Below are 22,313 nucleotides of genomic sequence, written 5' to 3'. Positions count from 1 at the left end.
CCTCTGCCAACAGATGGGGGGCCATGTACAACGGGCATGCAGTTTCAGGTCCGTATTGGCACATCAACTGACTAGAGTTGCAAGCAGTAGGCTTGGCCTTGTGCCGCCTCAAGGGCGTACTGGTCATGTGTTACAAGCATGTATTGGTCCGTACGGACAGCACTGCGACCGTTGCTTACATCAACCATCAAGGTGGTCTACGCTCCCGTCGTATGTCACCACTCATCCGCCATCTCCTCCAATGGAGTCAGAAGCATCTGAGGTCGCTTCGGGCCATTCACATCCCTGGTGTGCTCAGCCATTCAGCCGACAAGCTCTCACGGCAGCCGCCTCCTCCGGGAGAATGGCAACTCCATCCCCAGGCGGTTCAGCTGATATGGGGAATCTTCACAGCTGCTCAGATAGATCTGTTTGCCTCTCCGGACGTGACCCATTGCCAGTCGTTTTATTCCCTGACCGGAGGATCCCTCGGCACGGATGCACTGGTGCACAGCAGGTCCCAGGGCCTTCGCAAATATGCGTTTCCCCCAGTGAGCCTTCTCGCACAGACTCTGTGCAAAGACAAGGAGGATGAAGAGAAGGTCGAGACGTAGGACGTAGGAGTTCCCGAACGAAAGGGAACGTCTCTGCTACGTATGGTAACTCTCGTTCCCTGAGGAGGGAACGGAGACGTCTCATCCCATCGCCATGCTGCTGTACCTTCGTGGAGGACCGGACGCCATCCGGTTCCTCAGCGAAAAGCATATGTGTGTGCGCTTGCTTCCGCTTTATACCCACACTGGCAGGCGGGTATAAAGCGGTCCTGCATGCCAATGTTCATTGCCTCGTTTGAAGGCAATTGGTCTTCCTAGCGTGATCCCAATTCGTTGGAAACTCCTCCGACGAGACGTCTCCATTCCCTCCTCAGGGAATGAGGGAATGATGTTTCAAGGGATTGTATCATAGTTTAAAATTCCAGTATCGTGCAGCACATATTATACTGCCTCTGCATCCTTTGTTGAAATTTAAAAGCTCCTAGGTGCATCCCAATATGCGTATTTCTGCACTAATGTGTGACAATTTTTAGTATTTAAATACCCAGAGGATGCACTTATTTAACTGGGGAAAAAAAACTAAGCGTGGATAACACAGTCTCATCCCAAAAAGTCATATAACTGACGTTTTGGGACGTATTTTGACCATACGTCAATATCAGCCTTTTTAGGGCCCCCTTAAACGTCGGTAGATGGCGATCCCGGGCCGTCATACAACTGACGCTTTACCTTTAACGTCAGTTAGTGACTGGTTAGGTTTAGGGTTAGGTTTAGGTATGGGGTAGAGTTAGGATCCCATAACCTCATCTACCGACGTTTAAGGGGGCCCTAAAAAGGCGAATATTGACGTATGGTCAAAAGACGTCCCAAAACGTCAGTTATATGACGTCTTGGGGTGAGACCGGGTTGGCGTGGAATGTTGGACACTTCAATCACTCAACTACCGCAGCCTTAATTATGAAGTGGAGAAGGAGGGGCTATCAGACTTCAACAGTGAGTTACAAAATAACCTTATAAAATGTATACACTACATTTGATGAGTACGTAGTGCATAAGTAAAGATTTGAATCGCCATTCATGTTCCACACACACACACACACACACAAAAATCATACATATTTGGAATGGCATAATATTTTCATTTTTGTGTGACATTAAAAGGATTGTAGCTAACATTTTCAGTTTTTCCAAACTGCTAAAATTGTACTTCAGACATCTTTAAATCGCAGCCAAAATGTTGCATTTTTTTTTTTAGAAATATGACAAAACAAGCCACAACCTAAGACAATTTCCTCCTCTTAGATCTGAAAACAGCCCTATAATAAAACACTAATATACAACTGAAACATTTTTCCTTCAATACTGCATTGTTGTTAGCTAAATATGACATGAAATATAATATTTGTGTCAGCCAATCAACAACATTCCTAAACAAACTGCTTCCAAAATAATTGAACTTGAAAGGCAAATACATTACACAATACACAAGGCAGAAACAGAGTCATACATGCACACACAGACAGCCAGAGCAAAGACAGAAACTATTTAGCATGCTAGACTGACCACAAGGTTCAGGCTCACCCAACTAACCTCTAGGTGTTGATTGCTCAGGGGGACCTGATCCTGGATCAGGGAGGCCATTCCCATGAAGATTTAAGTATACACTTGAAAGCCGCTCCAACAGGTCGCTTGTAGAGGGTCATAGGGTCAATTGCCTGGTGGTGCTTAATGGTAGCAAAAAAAAACGTCAGTCATCTTAAATGGCCCACAGTGAAGCTTGTGGCCCGCGACTGGAGGAATGCAAGGAATTCTGGGGGGTTAAAGCAGTGCCATGAGGTGGCAGACACCGACACAGGGCTGTGGAAGTTGGATACAATGTCACCGCCTCACCATCACTCAACATTAGCCACCGCTCTCTCAACACCTTGTCCCCGCTGTGGGTATTAACTGTTGTCGGTTTATAAAGGGGGAAAAAAATAAGCTTGATGCACATCAAAGCTAGGATCGTCTTTAGAGTCAAAAGTTGAATATTAAAATTTGCTGATTTATTTTATTTTTATCAAAGAGGTGTAGCTAAATAAAACCCTAACACAGATCTACTTCAAACCCAAAGTAATTGACTTGTGAATTGGAAAAAAAGCTCAATTTTGCATTGAGGAGGCCTGCATACAAAACAGGCACTCTGGAGGATTACCTAATGTTATTTTCACCTCTGTTATTTGAGTGCTTCTTAAAGCTGTGAAAACATATGGCATCATGCTGCAAGGGCCAAATATTATAATTATTTTCCAGAGAAAATGACAAAAATTATTTTTGAGTGTATAAGCGATCATTTATTCAGTCTCTTTGGCGGCCATTGCGCATTTACATAGCGGAAATGAAACATTCTAGTACTCGAACGTTCTCTTACCTTAAAATTCTTCCTTTGACATCACATTCTTCTTCTGCACTTCAGAGTCCACGCACTCACCTGGCCCGCTGACACCGCCAACATGTTATTTCCTCCCTGAGCTTAAACTCATGATCTAACGACCTGCCTTTGGTCCAAAGTCAACACTGAGCAGAACTTGTCAATCATTTGATCCACTTCATTGGCATCAAGGCTTGATTGGGCACAATTAGTCCTTAGAAACAAATGACATCAATCTGCTCTGGATTTCCATTGAGGGAGGCTGATTATTTGCTTTAACCTGGAACACTGATTTCATTTTCACCCCTCTGTGTCCCCTGGGGGATTAACAAACAGTGGAAAACATGTACGACTGACATAAGATCCTTTGGCCTTAGCTAGAGAAATTTTTTTTTAATGCAATTTGGCCAAACCCGAAGGGAGTCCAACCACACAACAATTTTGGCACAGCTAATGCACTGCCTTGAGATTTATTTCAGTTTTTCTATGCGGTGTGCAGAGGTACCAATTGTCAGTTTCCTGTCTGATATTTACATCAGAAAGACCACCACGTTAAGAATCGCTGTGCAAACTAGCATATGTCAAAATGATGTTGATTGTCCACAGGCACAATAAATGGTAAATGTATAGCCTCTGAATAAATTAAAAAATATAGTAACACTTTACATTGACTCCAGAGACACCAGCAGCTTTAAATTACTGTTTACTGCTCAACAGTGGCTTTTTTATAGCTGTCCTTTTAATACAATTAATTTATTTTGACAAACTTTCCTTAATAAGTCTTTGTCTGACCGAGTTCTCTTGTGCTGTAAATACTCACAAATATTATGATAGTTCAATAATCTTTGTTCAATTTTCACATAATGTTGGGTGTTATCTAAAACGATATGGAAAAATAAAACAAAGAAACTCTTTCTTTGAAAAAAATAACAGATAGATAATCTATAAATTAGTATTATCCTAAATTACTAAATTCTATAAAAGTTTATTTTGACCTAATGTAATAATGAATGTTAATTGTATTGTAAAGTGTAAAATTGTCATAAATTATTTTTTAATCACATTATAAATTAATGAATCACATTAAATTAACAGCCATAATTTACCCTTATAAAGAAACTAGGAAAAATACAGTTTAAATCTTACTAGCATCCATGCAAACACTCAGACATTTAATGTTTATGTACAGTGAATTACTAATGGACCATGGTCCATTAACTATGTGGATTTACTTCCAACCACGCAGTGTTATGAAAAGGCCAGCACAGAGGCTCTAAACTCAGGCTTTGGCACTTTTCCTGCAGACTGCAAGACTAAGTTTACAATATTGACTCTTTGGCTGTGTTCTATTACAGTAAAGAGGACACTGGGTTATGGTAGAGACACAGTGAGTAAACACAAACATGCAGGACATTCACACCCAGCTCTGAAATTGTGGGCAGAGTTCCCTGAAAAACTGTATGATGAACAGCCGTTATGTATTGCAAGTTAGACAATTTCCCATGCAGTTTTACCAGGTATTATAACAATTGTTTTAATTTGCATATTTAGAATTAGAATTTAATATGCTATACTATTACATTTTATAAGCCAAACAACTTAATCTCAGCATACACAAACCCAAAGATAACCAGTGAACACTAACAAACATTGTGCTGATGCATCAGTAGGCTACCATTTGGCGAATCTTCTACGTCATTCACACTGAATGTTCTCAAAAACCACCAGTTTATTGGGTGATGATGCTCGGGTTGGGAGCGGGAATTATGGCGATGACCACGCCTCCCGGTCTGTATGAGGGCCTGTGTGTGGGTGCACTGACCCAAGGTAACCCACGGCTGTGTTCTGAACTCTAAAGGGGAGGTAGATCAGAGCTGGTAATCACAAGCTCAGCTGTAACAGTCCTAATGAGCCTCAAAAGCAGTGGTAAAGCAAAGAGAAAGTCACCTAATGAGCCAAGAGTAATCTATGCCCATCCCATAATGCCTATAGTAAACTTTACTACTGACTTAAAGGGTTAGTTCACCCAAAAATGAAAATTAAGTCATTAATTACTCACCTCCATGCTGTACCAACCCCGTAAGACCTTCGTTCATCTTCGGAACACAAATAAAGATATTTTTGATTGAATCTGAGGGCTGGATCACTCTTCCATAGACAGCCTGAGGGGCTGCCTCTTGACGGCCCAGAAAGTCATTAAAAGAAAAGGTTTAAATATTCCATGTGCCTACAGCGGCTCAACTATAACTTTATCAAGCGACGAGACTACTTTTTGTGCGAAAAAAAAAATGTAAATAACGACTTTATTCGACTTTCCATTACTTCCTTATGGGCGTATGCGCGAGAACTGAGACGAGACCGTTCTTCTTCGACTACTTTTTGTTACCGGCTGCTCACCGCTTAGGAGTTTTACCGCCCCCTACAGTATAAGATGACGTACTGATATAGCCGGAGGCGCAAAACGTTCTGTTTACAAGCAGTACGTCATCTTATACGGTAGGGGGCGGTAAAACTCCTAAGCGGTGAGCAGCCGGTAACAAAAAGTAGTCGAAGAAGAACGGTCTCGTCTCAGTTCTCGCGCATGCGCCCATAAGGAAGTAATGGAAAGTCGAATAAAGTCGTTATTTACGTTTTTTTTTCGCACAAAAAGTAGTCTCGTCGCTTGATAAAGTTATAGTTGAGCCACTGTAGGCACATGGAATATTTAAACCTTTTCTTTTAATGACTTTCTGGGCCGTCAAGAGGCAGTCCCTCAGGCTGTCTATGGAAGAGTGATCCAGCCCTCAGATTCAATCAAAAATATCTTTATTTGTGTTCCGAAGATGAACGAAGGTCTTACGGGGTTGGTACAGCATGGGGGTGAGTAATTAATGACTTAATTTTCATTTTTGGGTGAACTAACCCTTTAAGTTATTAGCCTGCGACAAAAACTATTTTGGGGATTTGTACTATTATTTCATACGTCAGGCGTTACATTCAGAAATACATTCCACCTGCATCTCTCTAGCTTAACCACCAGAGAATGTGATGCATGTGTATGGGGCGTTTGCTCCTCTTCTCCCAGAACGGTCTCCCCTCCTCCTGGGGCAGCCAGGCTCCAGGGTAGACAAGCGATCTCAACTATTCTTTTATTCTGTGCTTAACCTCCTCTACGACAATAAAGGTCTGTTTGCTTATTCACCCGCCTCGGCGTTGAACCTGATAGCACTTCAAAGTTCCACGCTTGGGACAGTGATTAGATTGCTGCTTTTCACTGGGCATTAAATGCCACGGCTGTTTCACCAGGGTAAAGCATTACACTCGATTATTTTTGTTAAGTTAAGAATTTAAAATTAATTCAAAGACAAGGGTAGTGACAAAATGTTTTAGAACAGACATACTGAAGAGATATAGTAAAGATGAAGTAGTTTCCCCAAGGTGTGCAAAAAACAACAAATATCAAGCCTTCCAAAAGAAGATGACAGTTATAGGTGGCAGCATCTGCAGAGCAATCTAACAAAGAAGACTAATAAAAATGATGACAGCCATAATTCTCTTGGTTTCATAATGCTATTGTAACCGGTCCTACTTGAGGGGGATTTGAACCGCATCTCTGGTGTGGGACGCACAAACAAGGGCAATGTCACAAATGGCACCCAAATCACTTGTAGTCTTCCAATGAGTCTGGACTTTTGGGAACGCCATTTTGACTGTTGGGAAGAAGTCTGCTGCGGAGAACATCAGTGCGGACTCAGGAAAAGTGTACATCGAGGGCACATCGAAAGTGCACTTGAAGTGTGCCATTTGGGACAGGATAGCCTACCGTACATACAATTTCAAAGGAGGGACTAAACTATCTAATATCTAAATCTAATATCTTAAACTGTGTTCCAAAGATGAAAGGAGGTCTTACTGGCTTGAGACGACATAAGGGTGAGTCATTAATGACATAATTTTCATTTTTGGGTGAACTAACTCTTTAAGACTCCATTCCATGCTAGATGGACAAGAGACACAGATAGATGGGCCTAGCATTACAGTGGTGTTATGTACCGCCCCCTAGTGATTAAACAACAACAACAGCAATGTATGTAGACTCAAACGGAACCATAGTGTGTGTCACAGTTGCATATGGAGATTCAATATGTTTCATTCTAGCATTATGTGAACACCAACTACTGATTGTAGGCCAACGAACGATTCAGTAAGAGTGGGTTGTTTGAATGATTCAGAAATCCCGGATCATTTTAGTACTGTTTGATCGATTCACCACCTCAAGTGAGTTGTTCATTTCTAAACATACGACGTGATTACTGTTTAGTTAATGAAAATGTTAAATTGTAGCCAATGTCAACGTCTGTGCCCTTGAAACCAACTTCAATAATGGTGAAGACAATAGACATTTCCCATGAACGTTCACTTGTGTAACATGAAGTCGTTTATGGGGTTTGCACTCTTCTCATTTCCTGGCTGTTTAGAGTTCATATTAATAATGTAGCGTAGCCTACATAAAACTCAGTTGTCATGACCAACAACTGTCAGTTAAACTCACCCTTCTGTGTTTCAAAAGGATTGTCCTTTCTTTGTTTATGCAAAACTCTTGCTCTTCACAAATGAATGAATGCTTCCGTTCAGGCAACCCGGTCTCATCCCAAATCGTCATATAACTGACGTTTTGGGACGTCTTTTGACCATACGTCAATATTCGCCTTTTTAGGGCCCCCTTAAACGTCGGTAGATGAGGTTATGGGATCCTAACTCTACCCCATACCTAAACTTAACCCTAAACCTAACCCGTCACCTAACTGACGTTAAAGGTAAAGCGTCAGTTCTATGACGGCCCGGGATCGCCATCTACCGACGTTTAAGGGGGCCCTAAAAAGGCGGATATTGACGTATGGTCAAAATACGTCCCAAAACGTCAGTTATATGACGATTTGGGATGAGACTGTGTTAGTTCAGGAGAACAATGCAGAGGTTTCATTAGTTCCAGTAGGGGGCAGTAAGACATTACAAGTTTCTTTCTCTGTATTTGGTTTAATTGGCCCTTGGACAGTGTTGAGACCTTTATTTTATTTCCAAAAGATAATCACACTTGAGAGAAATATTTCTTATAGTATTTTTATTATTATTATTTCGGTTCAAATGTGGGGTAGCCTAATGTCCCCTGATCATTTTAGGTTTGTTTGTATTGTATGGAATTCCATTTGGATTTCCATATGGATTTTCCTTCAATGTTGTGTGTTATGGGTTGTGAGTATGCTATGAGTGTTTTCTTAATTGTATTATTAGGGGTGTAGCTATTTATATCCCTGTTTTAAATGTGTCCACCATTTGCCTGAAGAAGACCCAGTGGGGTCGAAACGTTGGTTTTTTTTATTAAATATGGGAGCATAAGCAGTGTTTCGGACACTTTTCTTTTATTACATTAGTTCTTCTTGTCCTGCACCTGCCAGAAGGTGGGATGTGCACACAACTTTCACAAAAATTGGATATGTAACAGAAACAGCAAGACTTTCAAATATTATTTACTGATAGGGGAGGGTTTGAACATTAATTAAATTAAATAAGCACACAAAAGGTGTACTTTTGTGTGTTTCTCATTGCTAAGTCAACCCTTTTAGTTGTCATTTCAGCACCTGTAGGTCTCGGATGCATCAGAGGATTCTCTGTGGTCGAACCGAGGGAGGTTTTTGTGCAGGGTTTTTTAACTGTGTGAACACCCATTCGTCACTTATCTTATGTCGACTCTGACAATAATAATCGCCTGCATCTTCAAGCTGGGCATCACTGATGGTCAGACTGAAATCAAGACCGTTTCCTCCTGAGTGAAAACTGCCTCCACCGCTCATTCTAGATGGAGCACTTGAGGGCTTCATTGTTGTGTAATATATAATGAGTTTGGGGGGTTCTTCTGGCTTCTGAATATACCAGGAGATGTAGTAATCTTTGGATACTGAGCCCGTTGGAACCCTATAAACTACAGTGTTGACCTTACAATCAATAGAGACTGTTTGACCAAGCTGAACTGATTTAAACTCAGGTTGAGTCACAACGATCTGTCCCAAAGAGCCTGTGAGAGAAAGAAAACAATCATTAGTGCATGAGGAAAACATTAAAATGAAAAAAATTCTGTTTCATTACCTTGGATGCAGTAAATTGCCCAGATGAAGAGAATCATATTGGCTTTTGTAGAGTGGACAGGTCTTGTATGTTAAAATTGTTCACGGGACTATAAACCCTTCCAGAGCACTGAAGCATGAGCTGCCAATGCAAAATAACATTACAGTGGAAAAACCCTTTATGAACTGAAATATCATATGATGATGAGCAGTTTAACATGCATATTTTATGAGTTAATAATTCTTGAGGATTTTGCAGTGAATGAGAATGAATTATTGTGGGGGATTTTTGGTGGAGGGACCAAACTATCTGCAGAATAAAATAAGAAGATGAATAAACACTAATGAACTGTGGATCTGATTAGCTTTAGGGTTGGAGATTACTGTTGTTTTTATTACTGCGTTAATATTGTAAATGACTATTAGACATTTTTGAGTAAATGCTAAGAAATGAAAAAGTAAAAAGCTTAAGAGAATCAAAATTCTTCAAAAATTCACTTGAAAATGATTGATGTACATACTTAGTTCTTAATTAGTAGTTCAATAGTGCTTGTATTGGTAATAATAATGATTTTATTTCTTAGTAAATTTGGAAAATTATCCAAATTAAACTGGTTTATTATGCAGCGTTTTCTGGTTTGTTTGTTTATTTGTTTTGCTAGTTATAAAAGAGCAAACTGGTTATTGTCAGAGTCAGTTTTAGTGCATGAGGTTTTTGTACAGCCGCTCATTGGATTTGTATCACTGTGGTGGACGTTTGGTGGAGGAACACGACTCTCAGTTGGAAGTAAGTAAATCTCTTTTCATTTCAAAAATGAAACAGAATGAAAAGACCATAAGAGGATTTTAAAAAAAAGTAAATATTGACTAATATAACAATTAATTATTTGATTTTTTTTTTTTTTTATCTGGTGTAACATTACCAAATAATTGTCTAACTTTCCTTAGTTCTTAACTTCTTCTATATACCAGTTTAAACCAATCACTTTTTTTATTACTGAGCAATTTTTTGTATTGTATTGTACTGTTTGTAATTTTTATTCATTTGGCATAAAATATAAAGTTGATGTCTGTAATTAGTCTTTTACGCCCCTACAGATCAATTTAACTTTTTAAATTGTTTTGTTATGCAAAATGTATCAATATAGACGGAAGAACGGCTTTGGCACCTTATTATTAACAGTTTGTAATTATTTTTCAATAATTCTTGCATAATGAAAAAGTTTTTTTTAATGAAAAGTCACATGAGACAGAAATGTGTCTTCATTTGCTGTTGCTTTCACTAAAAAAATGCTGTCACTGTTATTAATACCGTAAATGTTAAATGAGAAATGATTTTATAATTTGAACAAATTATTATAAATATTATAGAATATATAGATTCCCCAAAAATCAAAGATCCATAATACTGTATAATATTATGAATCTTTTTAAAATCCAATTATAGATATGTGTGATTGCTGGTAAATGTGTTTTTCCACACAGTTGCACTTCAGATCTGCTTGATTAACTCTGAATCTCTTAAAGGGAAGTGAAAGACTGATAGAGCTGTTTTTAAGAAGAATGAAACTCTTGAAAATCTCTCTCTCTCTCTAGCTGGCACTCGCCCCACTCTCACGGTCCTGCCTCCCTCCAGAGGCGAGCTGCAGCAGGGTAAGGCTACAGTGCTGTGTTTGGCCAGTAAGGGATTCCCGTCTGACTGGAAGCTGAGCTGGAGGGTGGATGGCGGTAGCAGGAGCTCTGCTGTGAATCTGAGTCCCAGTGTTCTGCAGAAGGATGGACTGTACAGCTGGAGCAGCAGCCTGAGTCTCACTGAGAGTGAGTGGAGCAGAGCAACAATCATCAGCTGTGAAGCCACACACACATCCCAGAATGCAGTGACCGGGAGCCTGAACACACAGCGGTGTGATGATGACCAGTGAAACACACATCACAAAGGCATGCATAATCATTCATGCACGTACAGTGTACCATTTTGCTCTGTATGTGTTCATCTTTCTTTAATCTTTCTTTCTTGAACATGTATGATAACCTCTCAATAAAATAATTTTTTGGTCAAATAAAAGCTTATTCAATCATTAATTGTGTGTATTTCTTATAGCCACATACAATTATGGTCTATTTTTTTTTTTTTTACTTTTAAAATATTATTTTCTCTTTAATTTTATTTGTTCATTTTATTTTTCAGATTCAGCTGAAATTCAGTTATTTGTTTATCTTTACCTTGCATAAGGTGCAAAAGATCACTGATCCTCTAAATCTGTAAAATGTCAAATGAATTGCCCCAATTAAACGCTGGAAAATATGAGATATTAAACATATATATATATATACATATATATAAATATATTCATGTTATTATAGTGAAATATAGTAGTATTTCATGAGGGACTAATGTGAAATCTTCATTTTCATTACATAAGCATTGATCATGTGATATTTCTTCATATTCATCTTGGATCTATTTTATTGTTATCATAATTTGTATTTCATGTTTGAGACATTATTTTGCATAAATTTAAATATATAGAATATGTTAATGAGTGTGTGACAATGAACATCAACAGTTCATCAACCTCCTGTGTATCTGTGTGTTTGTTAGTGTCGTGCACAATGATCTTCAACATCAACATCTGCAAAAGTCTCAACCAAGGAGGTTTTTGTATGAGGCTTTTACACAGTGTGAACACCCAGTATAGCTTCTCCGAGTCTCCTTGTATTCCATGTGTACTCTGACAGTAATAAACTCCTGAATCTTCAGGCTGGACTCCACTGATAGTCAGAGTAAAATCCATGTGGTTTCCACTTTCACTGCCACTGAATCTAGAAGAAACACCTGAAGCTCTCTCTGATGTGTGATGGATCAGGAGTTTAGGAACTTCTCCAGGAATCTGATGGTACCAGGACATACAATACAGGGTGGTGTTTTTTTTAACACAGTATACTGCTGGTTTATGATTACAGTGAATAGAGACGGTCTGATCAGGCTGCAGTGTTTGAGCTTCAGATTGAGTCAGAGTTTGTCCCACAGAACCTAAAAAGAGAGACAGAAAACACTGAGAATAATATTAAACTGATGAACACAACACAAGGAATCTGTCAGACATAAATGTCTATATACTTACTCCAGGTGCAGGTTGTGAGTGTCCAAATAATGACGGCTATTAAACTCATGTTTGCTTTTGGATCTGTTATCATGAAGGAGAGTTGTCAGTCATAAAATCATAAACTCACAGATCTATAAAGACCTCCAGAGCACTGAAGCGTGCAGTTCATATGCAAAGTCAACATGTCCTTTCTGAGAACTGTCAAGAAACATATCAATGGTTATTTTTCTTGACTTTATTATTCTTTTCTTTTTTTACATTCTGATAATCTCAGTTATTAATCATTCAAATGGATTAATCAATATCTGATGTTACTGTTCTGTTCTCTGTGACTTCTCTGCACTAGGGCACAGCCATGCCCCAAGGGACCATCCCGGTGATGGTGTGGAGGATGAAGGTGAATGAAGGCTTCAGCATGTGCAAACTCAGGCATGTGTAAGTAGCGACCTCTTATACTTTTGACCGTACGTCAATATTCGCCTTTTTAGGGCCCCCTTAAACGTCGGTAGATGAGGTTATGGGATCCTAACTCTACCCCAGACCTAAACCTAACCCGTCACCTTACTGACGTTAAAGGTAAAGCGTCAGTTGTATGACGGCCCGGGATCGGCATCTACCGATGTTTAAGGGGTCCCTAAAAAGGTGGATATTGACGTATGGTCAAAAAACGTCCAAAGACGTCAGTTATATGACTTTTTGGGATGAGACTGTGTTAGGATAGATGAGATAGTAACAAGTGGGTAAACGATGGGTAAAGCTTTTTTTTCAGTTAAAATACTGCAAATCTCATGCACTCTTTTTTCAAAACTCTAGAACACATTTTGCACTGTAATGCACTTTTGAAGGGACTGAAGGAAGAGTTTGAGTAAGAGGAGGTTAACAAGGAGGAAGAGGAGGATGAGAAATAGCAAGGTGTGGCGAATGTTGTCAAGGCTGGATGTGACTTTCGGGGTTTTCCCTTTGCCTGCAGAGATAGCAGTTTCTGTGATGTGGACAAAGTCCCCATTCTGATCCCAACATGAAGACATGAAGCTCAAGCAGAATCAAATCTCTCTCACTGACCGTGATTTTACAGTTGCACAACTCTTCTGAGTGTACCACGTCCTCTAACTGAGGCTTTCCTTAAGTGACGCTAAAGGGCGCCTAAAACGTCAAATATTGAAGCATGGTCAAAGGTGACGCCTAGGGGTGAGAATGCGTTGACTTTAATGTAACATGCTTTTACAGTAACATGAGTTCACCATATTCAAACATTGGATAAGCCTATTATTCAATATTCAGTGCAATTCTATAGTTGCAGTGCATACAGTATACAATTCATTCACTTTAAGTTTTCATTCATGCAAAATTTGTTTACTTTGTTACAATATACTTTTTTGTAACTGCATGCTTTGGATTCTGTGTTCTACATTTTTTGATGTAGTGTCTAATCAATGAATGGTCTGTAATGTTTATAATATTGACTCTCGTGATCTGAAGGCATTTGATTTTGAGCACACATAAAATGATTTTGAGGCAAATGTTTGATTTTTCCAGGTGAGTTTTGAGAGCCAGGTTTTGTGTTTAAGGTTTTGAGAAATTGTTTTAGTGATTCAGAGAAATTGTAAGATCTGCTTAAATCTGCTTTAGTTTTTCAAAGAGGAAAAACTAGATATTATTTAATGTAGGAACAAGATAAAACATTTTAGTGTTAGGGAAAATATTTATAAAATAAAAAATATATATTTATTTTTAAGGTCTGAATATTTTTGTCAGAATATAAAACTGAAAGGTAAAAATCAGATTTATACAGAATATATTAATCTGAATACTGAATTTAAAGATTAATACAGTCAGTAAAATGTGTTTTTACAGACTGTTGCACTTCAGATCTGCTTGATTAACTCTGAATCTCTTAAAGGGAAGTGAAAGACTGATAGAGCTGTTTTAAGAAGAATGAAACTCTCTCTCTCTCTCTACTGTAGCTTGCACTCGCCCCATTCTCACGGTCCTGCCTCCCTATAAATATTCGAATTAATCAAATTATAAACGTCAACATGAAAAGAATCAGGCAGCATTTTTAGAAATGGATCTTTTCATAATGTCCTGTAAAAGACTGTAAATGAAAAAAATGACCTTAATATTAAATAATATTAAATAATGGAGATTAAAGAATAATATTAAATGATGGAGATGCATTCAAACATAAATACAGGAACTGAATGATGTTCATGAATTTTGATCAATTTCATTAATAATTGTATTGGTGGTATTTTATATTTAATATAATTTAAATTGTGAAATTTCTAATTTTTCTGCTGATTTATAAATGTTTATTAGGTAGGGGGAAAAAAGTCAAATATTTCAGGATATGAAAATATTATATTGGTATTTATTGAGTAAAGGAAATATTTATATATCAGCTTGTACAGAGCACAATAATAAACAAACAATGCAATCAAAACACACACACACACACACACACACACACACACACACATATATATATATATATATACATTTAATTGGTCTTTGATTATGGAAATTTACAGGATAATGAAATGGAAATTAAATAAATATATTATTGATTAAATATATTAAATATACAAATATATTAAAAATCTACTGCTTGTGTATTCCACTTGCAGCTTCATCAAAAGATGTTAGTAATGTTAGTAACCTGATTCTGAACAAGGGAGGGTTTTTGTACGGGACCTTTTCACTGTGTGAACACACTGCTACCACGGATCTCATGGTAACTCTGACAGTAAAATACTCCTGCATCTTCAAGCTGGGCATCACTGATGGTCAGACTGAAATCAAGACCGTTTCCTCCAGAGTGAAAACTGCCTCCACCGCTCATTCTAGATGGAGCACTTGAGGGCTTCATTGTTGTGAAATATATGAGGAGTTTAGTGGGTTCCTCTGGTTTCTGAATATACCAGGAGATGTAGTAATCTTTGGATACCAAGCCCCATGGAACCCTATAAACTACAGTGTTGACCTTACAATCAATAGAGACTGTTTGACCAAGCTGAACTGATTTAAACTCAGGTTGAGTCACAGCGATCTGTCCCAGAGAGCCTGTGAGAGAAAGAAAACAATTATTAGTGCATGAGGAAAACATTAAAATGAAATATATATATATATATATATATATATATATATATATATATATATATATATATATATATATATATATATATTTATATATATATATATATATATATATATATATATATATTTCTGTTTCATTACCTTGGATGCAGTAAATTGCCCAGATGAAGAGAATCATATTGGCTTCTATGTAGAGTGGACAGGTCTTGTACAGTATGTTAAAATTGTTCACAGGAATATAAACCCTTCCAGGGCACTGAAGCATGAGCAGCCAATGCAAAATAACATTACAGTGGAAAAACCCTTTATGAACTGAAATATCATATGATGATGGGCATGCATATTTTCATCTAATCGTCTAATCGTCGTTTAATTAACATGTGTGGTGCTCTCAGAATATTGTGGAGATTTTGCGTGAGAATGAATTATCGTGGAGGATTTTTTGTTGGAGGAACCAAAGTGTGTAAATAATGCAAAAATGAATAAACTCTAATGAAATGTGGATCTGATTACTATTATTTTTATTAAGTACTGCTTTTATACAGTTTTGGATTGTAAATTAGGCTACAGTGAAATCCATATTAAATAAAAATCAGTATAAAATGTTATTAATGTAATGTATGCTATTTGTAGCATATAGCATTTAAGTAACTTTTCAACATGTCAACTAACTGTGATTAGAGTATTAGTAGACTGTCAGCTTAATATCTGCTAACACTTTATTTTGTTGGTCCCCCAACAGACATTCAACTAACTATAAGTAACTTGGCGACTACAAGTAAACTTATTCTCCTAACCTGAACCCTAACACCTAACCATAACCTAATACAGTCTACTGACAGTCTACTATAATATACTAATATGAGAGTTACTTGACATGTAGTTGAAAAGTTACTTATAATTATTAAAATGTCTATCGAAATAAAGTGTAACCGGCCTACATATTAAGTTCCCTTTCAGTCGCTCACGTTCGACGTTGAGGGCCTGTCATCTTCGAGTACTAGTTCTTCATCTTCGAGTACATTGTAATTGGCATATGTGAAATGCATACACACTGCGCCCACGCGACGCAGTAGCCTATAAAGTCATACACACACTATTTTTTTTTAATTATTATTTATTATTTTATTTGTATTAGAATTCAAATTACAAACATACAAGAATCACAGTTCACAAACAAATATTATACAACAAAAAATAAATAGACACCAGAATAAAGTAGCTAATATGAAATAGGCATAAATAGACAGATGCTGTGTCCGAAATCACCCACTATAGCCTACTCACTATATAGTGGACTATATAGTGAGCTCGCCATTTTGTAGTGCTGTCCGAATGTATATATAGTGATGATTATTATACCCTATATAGTCCACTCAATGTATCCCAGAATGCATTTTGAAAAGTAGTGTACAGCTAACCCAAGCACTACATAGCCTACCATCATGCATTGCGCTGATCGTTAAAATAAGTTCATGTGTGGAGTAGCGCATTACAACAGAAACAGCCAGAAATTACTTTCAGTTTTTTTTTTTTTTTTTTCTCAATTTTGGAGAAATAAGCCCAATGTAATGTATTTATTTAAAAAAAAAAATCTATTTAGCCCAGAGACGATCAAGTAGTGTCCGAAAGTGGTGTTTCTATTATGCTGATGAGCTCACTATATAGTGCTCTACTCCCCCCTGCATAGGTAAGCCCAAAATGTCACATATTAATTTCTTCTGAAATCAATAATGAAAATTAAAGTGAACTAATAATAAGAAATCACTGAAAATAAAATCTTTATTGTACTTTAACTGTTGTACAGGGCAACTAGTGTGATTCTCCTCTTCTCTGTAGTGTCTGACTGAGGGAGGTTTTTGTATGATGTTGTTTCACTGTGTGAATACTGTATCAGAATAATACCCCATACAGTAATAATCTCCTGCATCCTCAGGCTGGACTCCACGAATGTTCAGTGTAAAATCAGGTTCAGATCCACTTCCACTGAACCGATCTGGGACTCCAGATTCAAGTTCACTTGCTGTATAGATCAGGAGTTTAGGAGCTTCTCCAGGTTTCTGCAGATACCAGCTCATGTCATCACCAACTCCACTGGTCCCAGTGCAGCTTATAGAGACTGAATCTCCTGCTTTAACAAGCAAAGACTCAGGAGTCTGGACCTCTTGATGAGACACTGAGAGAGAGTTCAAAAACAAATGAAAAGAAGCTTGAATTTGCTATAAACAGTTCAAATGAATCCATTTAGAAAAGAAGAAAAAAAAAACATAAAGCACAAATTAAATTATAAAAATAATTATAAAATAATAAAAAATAACCATCATAATGTAAAAAAAATATGTTTTTGAACCTTGAGCAAGCAGACAGAGTGTCCCCAGCATTAGAATAAGAGCCATCATTGTTGTGTGTGTGTGTGTGAGTGTGTGTGTCTCACACTAATAATCATCAGTGGAGTTTTAAGCGTAGTGTTCAGTTAATATGCAAAACACTTTCAGATGCATCATGGAATAAACCTAAAACTATAATCAGAAATTTTGGAAGATTTAATTAATTAAAAATGTATTTAATTTTTCAGCTAACTGAGCGAATCTAAACTAAAATGGAGTTTTAATGTCAGAGTTAGTGTTGATGTTAGTGTAACTCTGTCAGTGTCAGTTTTAGTGCAGGAGGTTTTTGTACAGCCGCTCATTGGGTTTGTATCACTGTGGTACACGTTTGGTGGAGGAACACGACTCTCAGTTGGAAGTAAGTGAACATCTTTCTGTTTCAAAAAATATAAATCATTTTATTTATAATATAATAATTATATAATATAATAATTGTTAATAAATATTATTGCCTATATTTATGCTTAAGATAATACAGAAATATATCTAACTTCTGTTTCAGGTGTTACTGTAATTACTGTACTGTCATAATTAAAACTGGGCACTTAAAAAAATATAAATATATAACATTGTTATATTTTAGACTTGATAATAATTCTGAATTTAAATATACTGAAATGCATTTGAAGTACAATTATTTTATGCTACGCATACTACAAATTAATTTATATTTGTGTACTTAAAATAAATATCCTGTGAGTAGTATACTGAATTGGTATAAGTCTGCTAAATTGGAACAACTCATTTTGTACTTAATGCTCTTTAGTTATCCAGAAATATTGCTGAGTTCCAACTAAACCTACTTAAGCATATTTGGTTGTGTTAAAGTGGAACTATTGCAAGTATACTTTAGGTACACTTTCAATATCTTGCATTTAAAGAATCAGAAATCATACTATCCTTAATAATAGTGAAACACATTTTAGGCTTAATATTAAGAAATGTGCATTGTGCAAGAAATAAGTACTCCAAATAAAATTTATCATAATATGTATATACTTATTTGTATTTATTAAGTCTCATGCAATATGTCAGTATATATGTTAATGGATTTACTTAGTATGAAATAAATATATTTTAAATACATTTTCGTATGGGTTTTTCATAGGGTTGAAAAAATGCTAAGTACTTGCAGCCAGACTAATCCAGTATATACACTTCAAGTGTGTTAATGATTATTTAACTTGAAGTGTGCTATTTTAAATTTAATTTTGTACTAAGTATAGTTGTAAATAAATTAAAGCATACCTTTTAGTGTATTTACTTTTGTGTGCTAAATTGGAACAACTTCAAGTTTACTTAGTATACTTATAGTATATCCTTTACGGACTAATTAGTGATATTAAAGTGTACTTTATTTGTGTTAAAAGTACATTATAAATTCATTATGAGTGTATTCGAAACAGACAAGCAATATACCATAAGTGTAATATATTTGAGTAAGTTGGCTTATCCCAAATACTATAAATTGCACACTTTGTCTTCACTAACAAATGCACATTAATAAACAGATTTTACTTAGCTATACTTTGCAAAATATATAGTATAATATAATGTATTTTGAAAGTATAATTTCAATGCATTGTTACAATGATCATTTTAAGCACAGATTTAGAAATATACCTAAAATATTTTTTAAGTAAAGTGTAAATAAATACACTTTAAAAAAATATTTAAAGTAAATAAAAAATAAATAAAAAAATATTTTTAAATAACTAAAGTACAATTATTTTAAAGTGTGTTAAAAGTTGTATTATGAAAAAGGGTAAAAGAATGACTCTACTTTAAATACATTTAAAGAAAAGATTTTCACTAGGGTTTATATACTGATACACTAGGGTTTATATACTGATACTATATTTATATACAGGATATACTATAAGTATACTAAGTAAACTAAAAAATTATTCTTTCACTCTTGATATTTTTTACAAACAAATAATCTAATTCTATAAATAATCTTAATATATATATATATATATATATATATATATATATATATATATATATATATATATATATATATATATTATCTGGATGCATGGATACAAATTTAATATTTACATTTTAGTTCGATATGTTATCAATTGTTTTAGTAATATTTACAAGTACTGAATCTATCATCGTTATTACTGAATATATTTATTTATATTTATGTTACTCCTGTTTAGACTAAAATATGAATAATATGATTCAATAAAATGTGTTTGCACTTCAGATCTGCTTGATTAACTCTGAATCTCTTAAAGGGAAGTGAAAGACTGATAGAGCTGTTTTTAAGAAGAATGAAACTCTTGAAAATCTCTCTCTCTCTAGCTGGCACTCGCCCCACTCTCACGGTCCTGCCTCCCTCCAGAGGCGAGCTGCAGCAGGGTAAGGCTACAGTGCTGTGTTTGGCCAGTAAGGGATTCCCGTCTGACTGGAAGCTGAGCTGGAGGGTGGATGGCGGTAGCAGGAGCTCTGCTGTGAATCTGAGTCCCAGTGTTCTGCAGAAGGATGGACTGTACAGCTGGAGCAGCAGCCTGAGTCTCACTGAGAGTGAGTGGAGCAGAGCAAAAACCATCAGCTGTGAAGCCACACACACATCCCAGAATGCAGTGACCGAGAGCCTTAACACACAGCAGTGTGATGATGACCAGTGAAACACACACATCAAAGACATAGATAGCATGCATAATCACTTATTCATACACATACGTACACACACACACAATCACAAACTTACAAATGACTGTCCTAAATCAGTCAATGCTCAACAATTAATCTTTCGTTCTTTTAGTATAATGTTCAAATATTCTTAGCTGTTGTAACAGCAGTGCTTTGTTGTTTTATTGCTGCCAAATAAAAGCTTTTGACTCAAATATTGTGTTGAAATTCTTGCTGTATTAAAACAATACGTACAATATAAAAAAGACCACTTTTTATAAATTTTTTGGGACTTGTGTCCATTGCTATTGTGATGAATAGCATTAGCGTGGATAATAATATATTTTTTAATATTGAAAATATTGATTACAGTAAAAGAGACATTTATGTTAACATTGCGTCTCATATATTTAATAAAATAAAATATTTTGGCGACATTTAATTTATAAAAATAGCCTATATATACTTTGTATATATATATATATATATATATATATATATATTAATCTACAAATGTAAAATTAAGGCACGGGAGATGAATAGGGTAAAAAAAGAAAAACGAAAGAATGAATAGATTTCACCATACTTCCCCAATTAAGAATCACAAACATTCATTAAGTTTTCGAACATTTTATGCTTAAATATACAAACAAGGCTTTTTCTAATTTATTATGCACTACTTTGCATTTATTTCCAGAACAGACATCTGAACATTGGATAAAGCCAGCTTCAAAATTAGGAAAATTAGACTATGTATGATTTTGCATTTTGACCATGCTTCAATATCCGATGCTTTGGGCACCCTTTAGCGTCAGTTAGATGACGCCCTAGGATCGCGTGTACCCTACCCCCACCCCAGACCTAAACCTAACCGCGTCATCGAACTGACGCTTTTCCTTTAGCGTCAGTTAGATGACGCCCGTAGGATCTCAATGTCAAATGTCAAATATTGAAGTATGGTCAAAGGTGACGCCTTGGGGTGAGAATGCGTTGGTTACATAACATAACCCCAACCCAGACCTAAACCTAACCTCGTCATTTACTTGACGCTTTACCTTTAGCGTCAGTTTGATGACGCCCTAGGATCGCGTCAGATAACTGACGCTAAAGGGTGCCTAAAGCGTCAGATATTGAAGCATGGTCAAAATGGTCAGTTAGATGACGCCTTGGGATGAGAATGCGTTGATAGGCCTATGTGAACAAACCCCTCTGTAATATAGGCTATATATACTGTATATATATATATATATAAAATCTCCACTTCTTCTTCTGGCTCAGCATGAGAACAAATCTTTTGAGAATGGCCTTTAAAGATATTTAATCTAAACAAAAATAGATGAAGTGCAATACATGTTTTTGTGTCTTGCCTTAACTTTTGTCATAGAGTCATAGACAGAATGTGTAGATTGATAACCAATTTTTGCACTGAAAAAAAATTATTTATCATGTGATTATTTACTGTGTGAGTACATACATTGTGCCGTACAATGCCGTTTCGCTGAATGAATACTGAACCACAATAAAACACCATTATAAAGGACAGGAATCATTTTTTTTTTTTTGACTACCTAAGAAAATAATCTTTAAAACTTATTTTGCTCAGCTGTTGTACATGCAGGGCAACTATCGCCTGAAATGATTCTAACATTCAATGTAGTGTCTGACTGAGGGAAGTTTTTGTATGATGTTGTTTTACTGTGTGAATACTGGAGCCTTATAAAACCCATAAAGTAAAAATCTCCTTTATCATCAATCTGGACTCCACAAATGTTCATCATACATTCATAGCCAGAATAAATACCTTGCACTGAACTGGTTTGTAACTGGTTTGTAATATAGTAAATCAGTAGTTGCCTTCAGCAGCATCCTAGAAAGCAGTGACCCAGAGCCTGAACACACAGCAGTGTGATGATGACCAGTGAAACACACACATCATAGGCATTCATAACACTTACACATGCAGTGTGACATTTTGCTCTGTATCTGTTAATCTTGTGTGTTGATGTGTTAACAAAGTGTGTGTTTTTTAAAAA

The 22,313-nt window shown here is 36.3% G+C and overlaps 1 long non-coding RNA gene, 1 pseudogene and 1 gene segment (V, D, J or C); 2 read left to right on the top strand and 1 right to left on the bottom strand.

Moving 5' to 3' along the window:
* Nucleotides 1-9,750: 9,750 nt before the first annotated feature.
* Nucleotides 9,751-10,966, top strand: LOC120483672 (Ig kappa-b4 chain C region pseudogene; annotated as a pseudogene).
* A 5,866-nt stretch (nt 10,967-16,832) lies between these two features.
* LOC148970902 (uncharacterized) lies at nt 16,833-17,673 on the bottom strand. The gene is made up of 2 exons (XR_016147318.1): nt 17,598-17,673; nt 16,833-17,423 (listed from the first exon to the last, which is right to left on the bottom strand). It is a non-coding gene; the product is annotated as an uncharacterized LOC148970902 (long non-coding RNA).
* A 153-nt stretch (nt 17,674-17,826) lies between these two features.
* On the top strand, nt 17,827-20,490 carry LOC120483334 (immunoglobulin kappa constant-like; the record flags this gene model as incomplete). The annotated part of the segment is given in 2 exon segments: nt 17,827-17,992; nt 19,951-20,490. Coding segments are annotated over 2 exon segments (492 nt in total), but the record flags the coding sequence as incomplete, so codon positions are not given.
* Between the last annotated feature and the right edge of the window lie 1,823 nt (nt 20,491-22,313).

The sequence above is a fragment of the Pimephales promelas genome, chromosome 18 (assembly GCF_988280905.1).
Source record: "Pimephales promelas chromosome 18, fPimPro1.hap1.1, whole genome shotgun sequence".
Lineage (NCBI taxonomy): Eukaryota > Metazoa > Chordata > Actinopteri > Cypriniformes > Leuciscidae > Pimephales > Pimephales promelas.
This window is presented reverse-complemented; position numbering and strand designations above follow the sequence as displayed.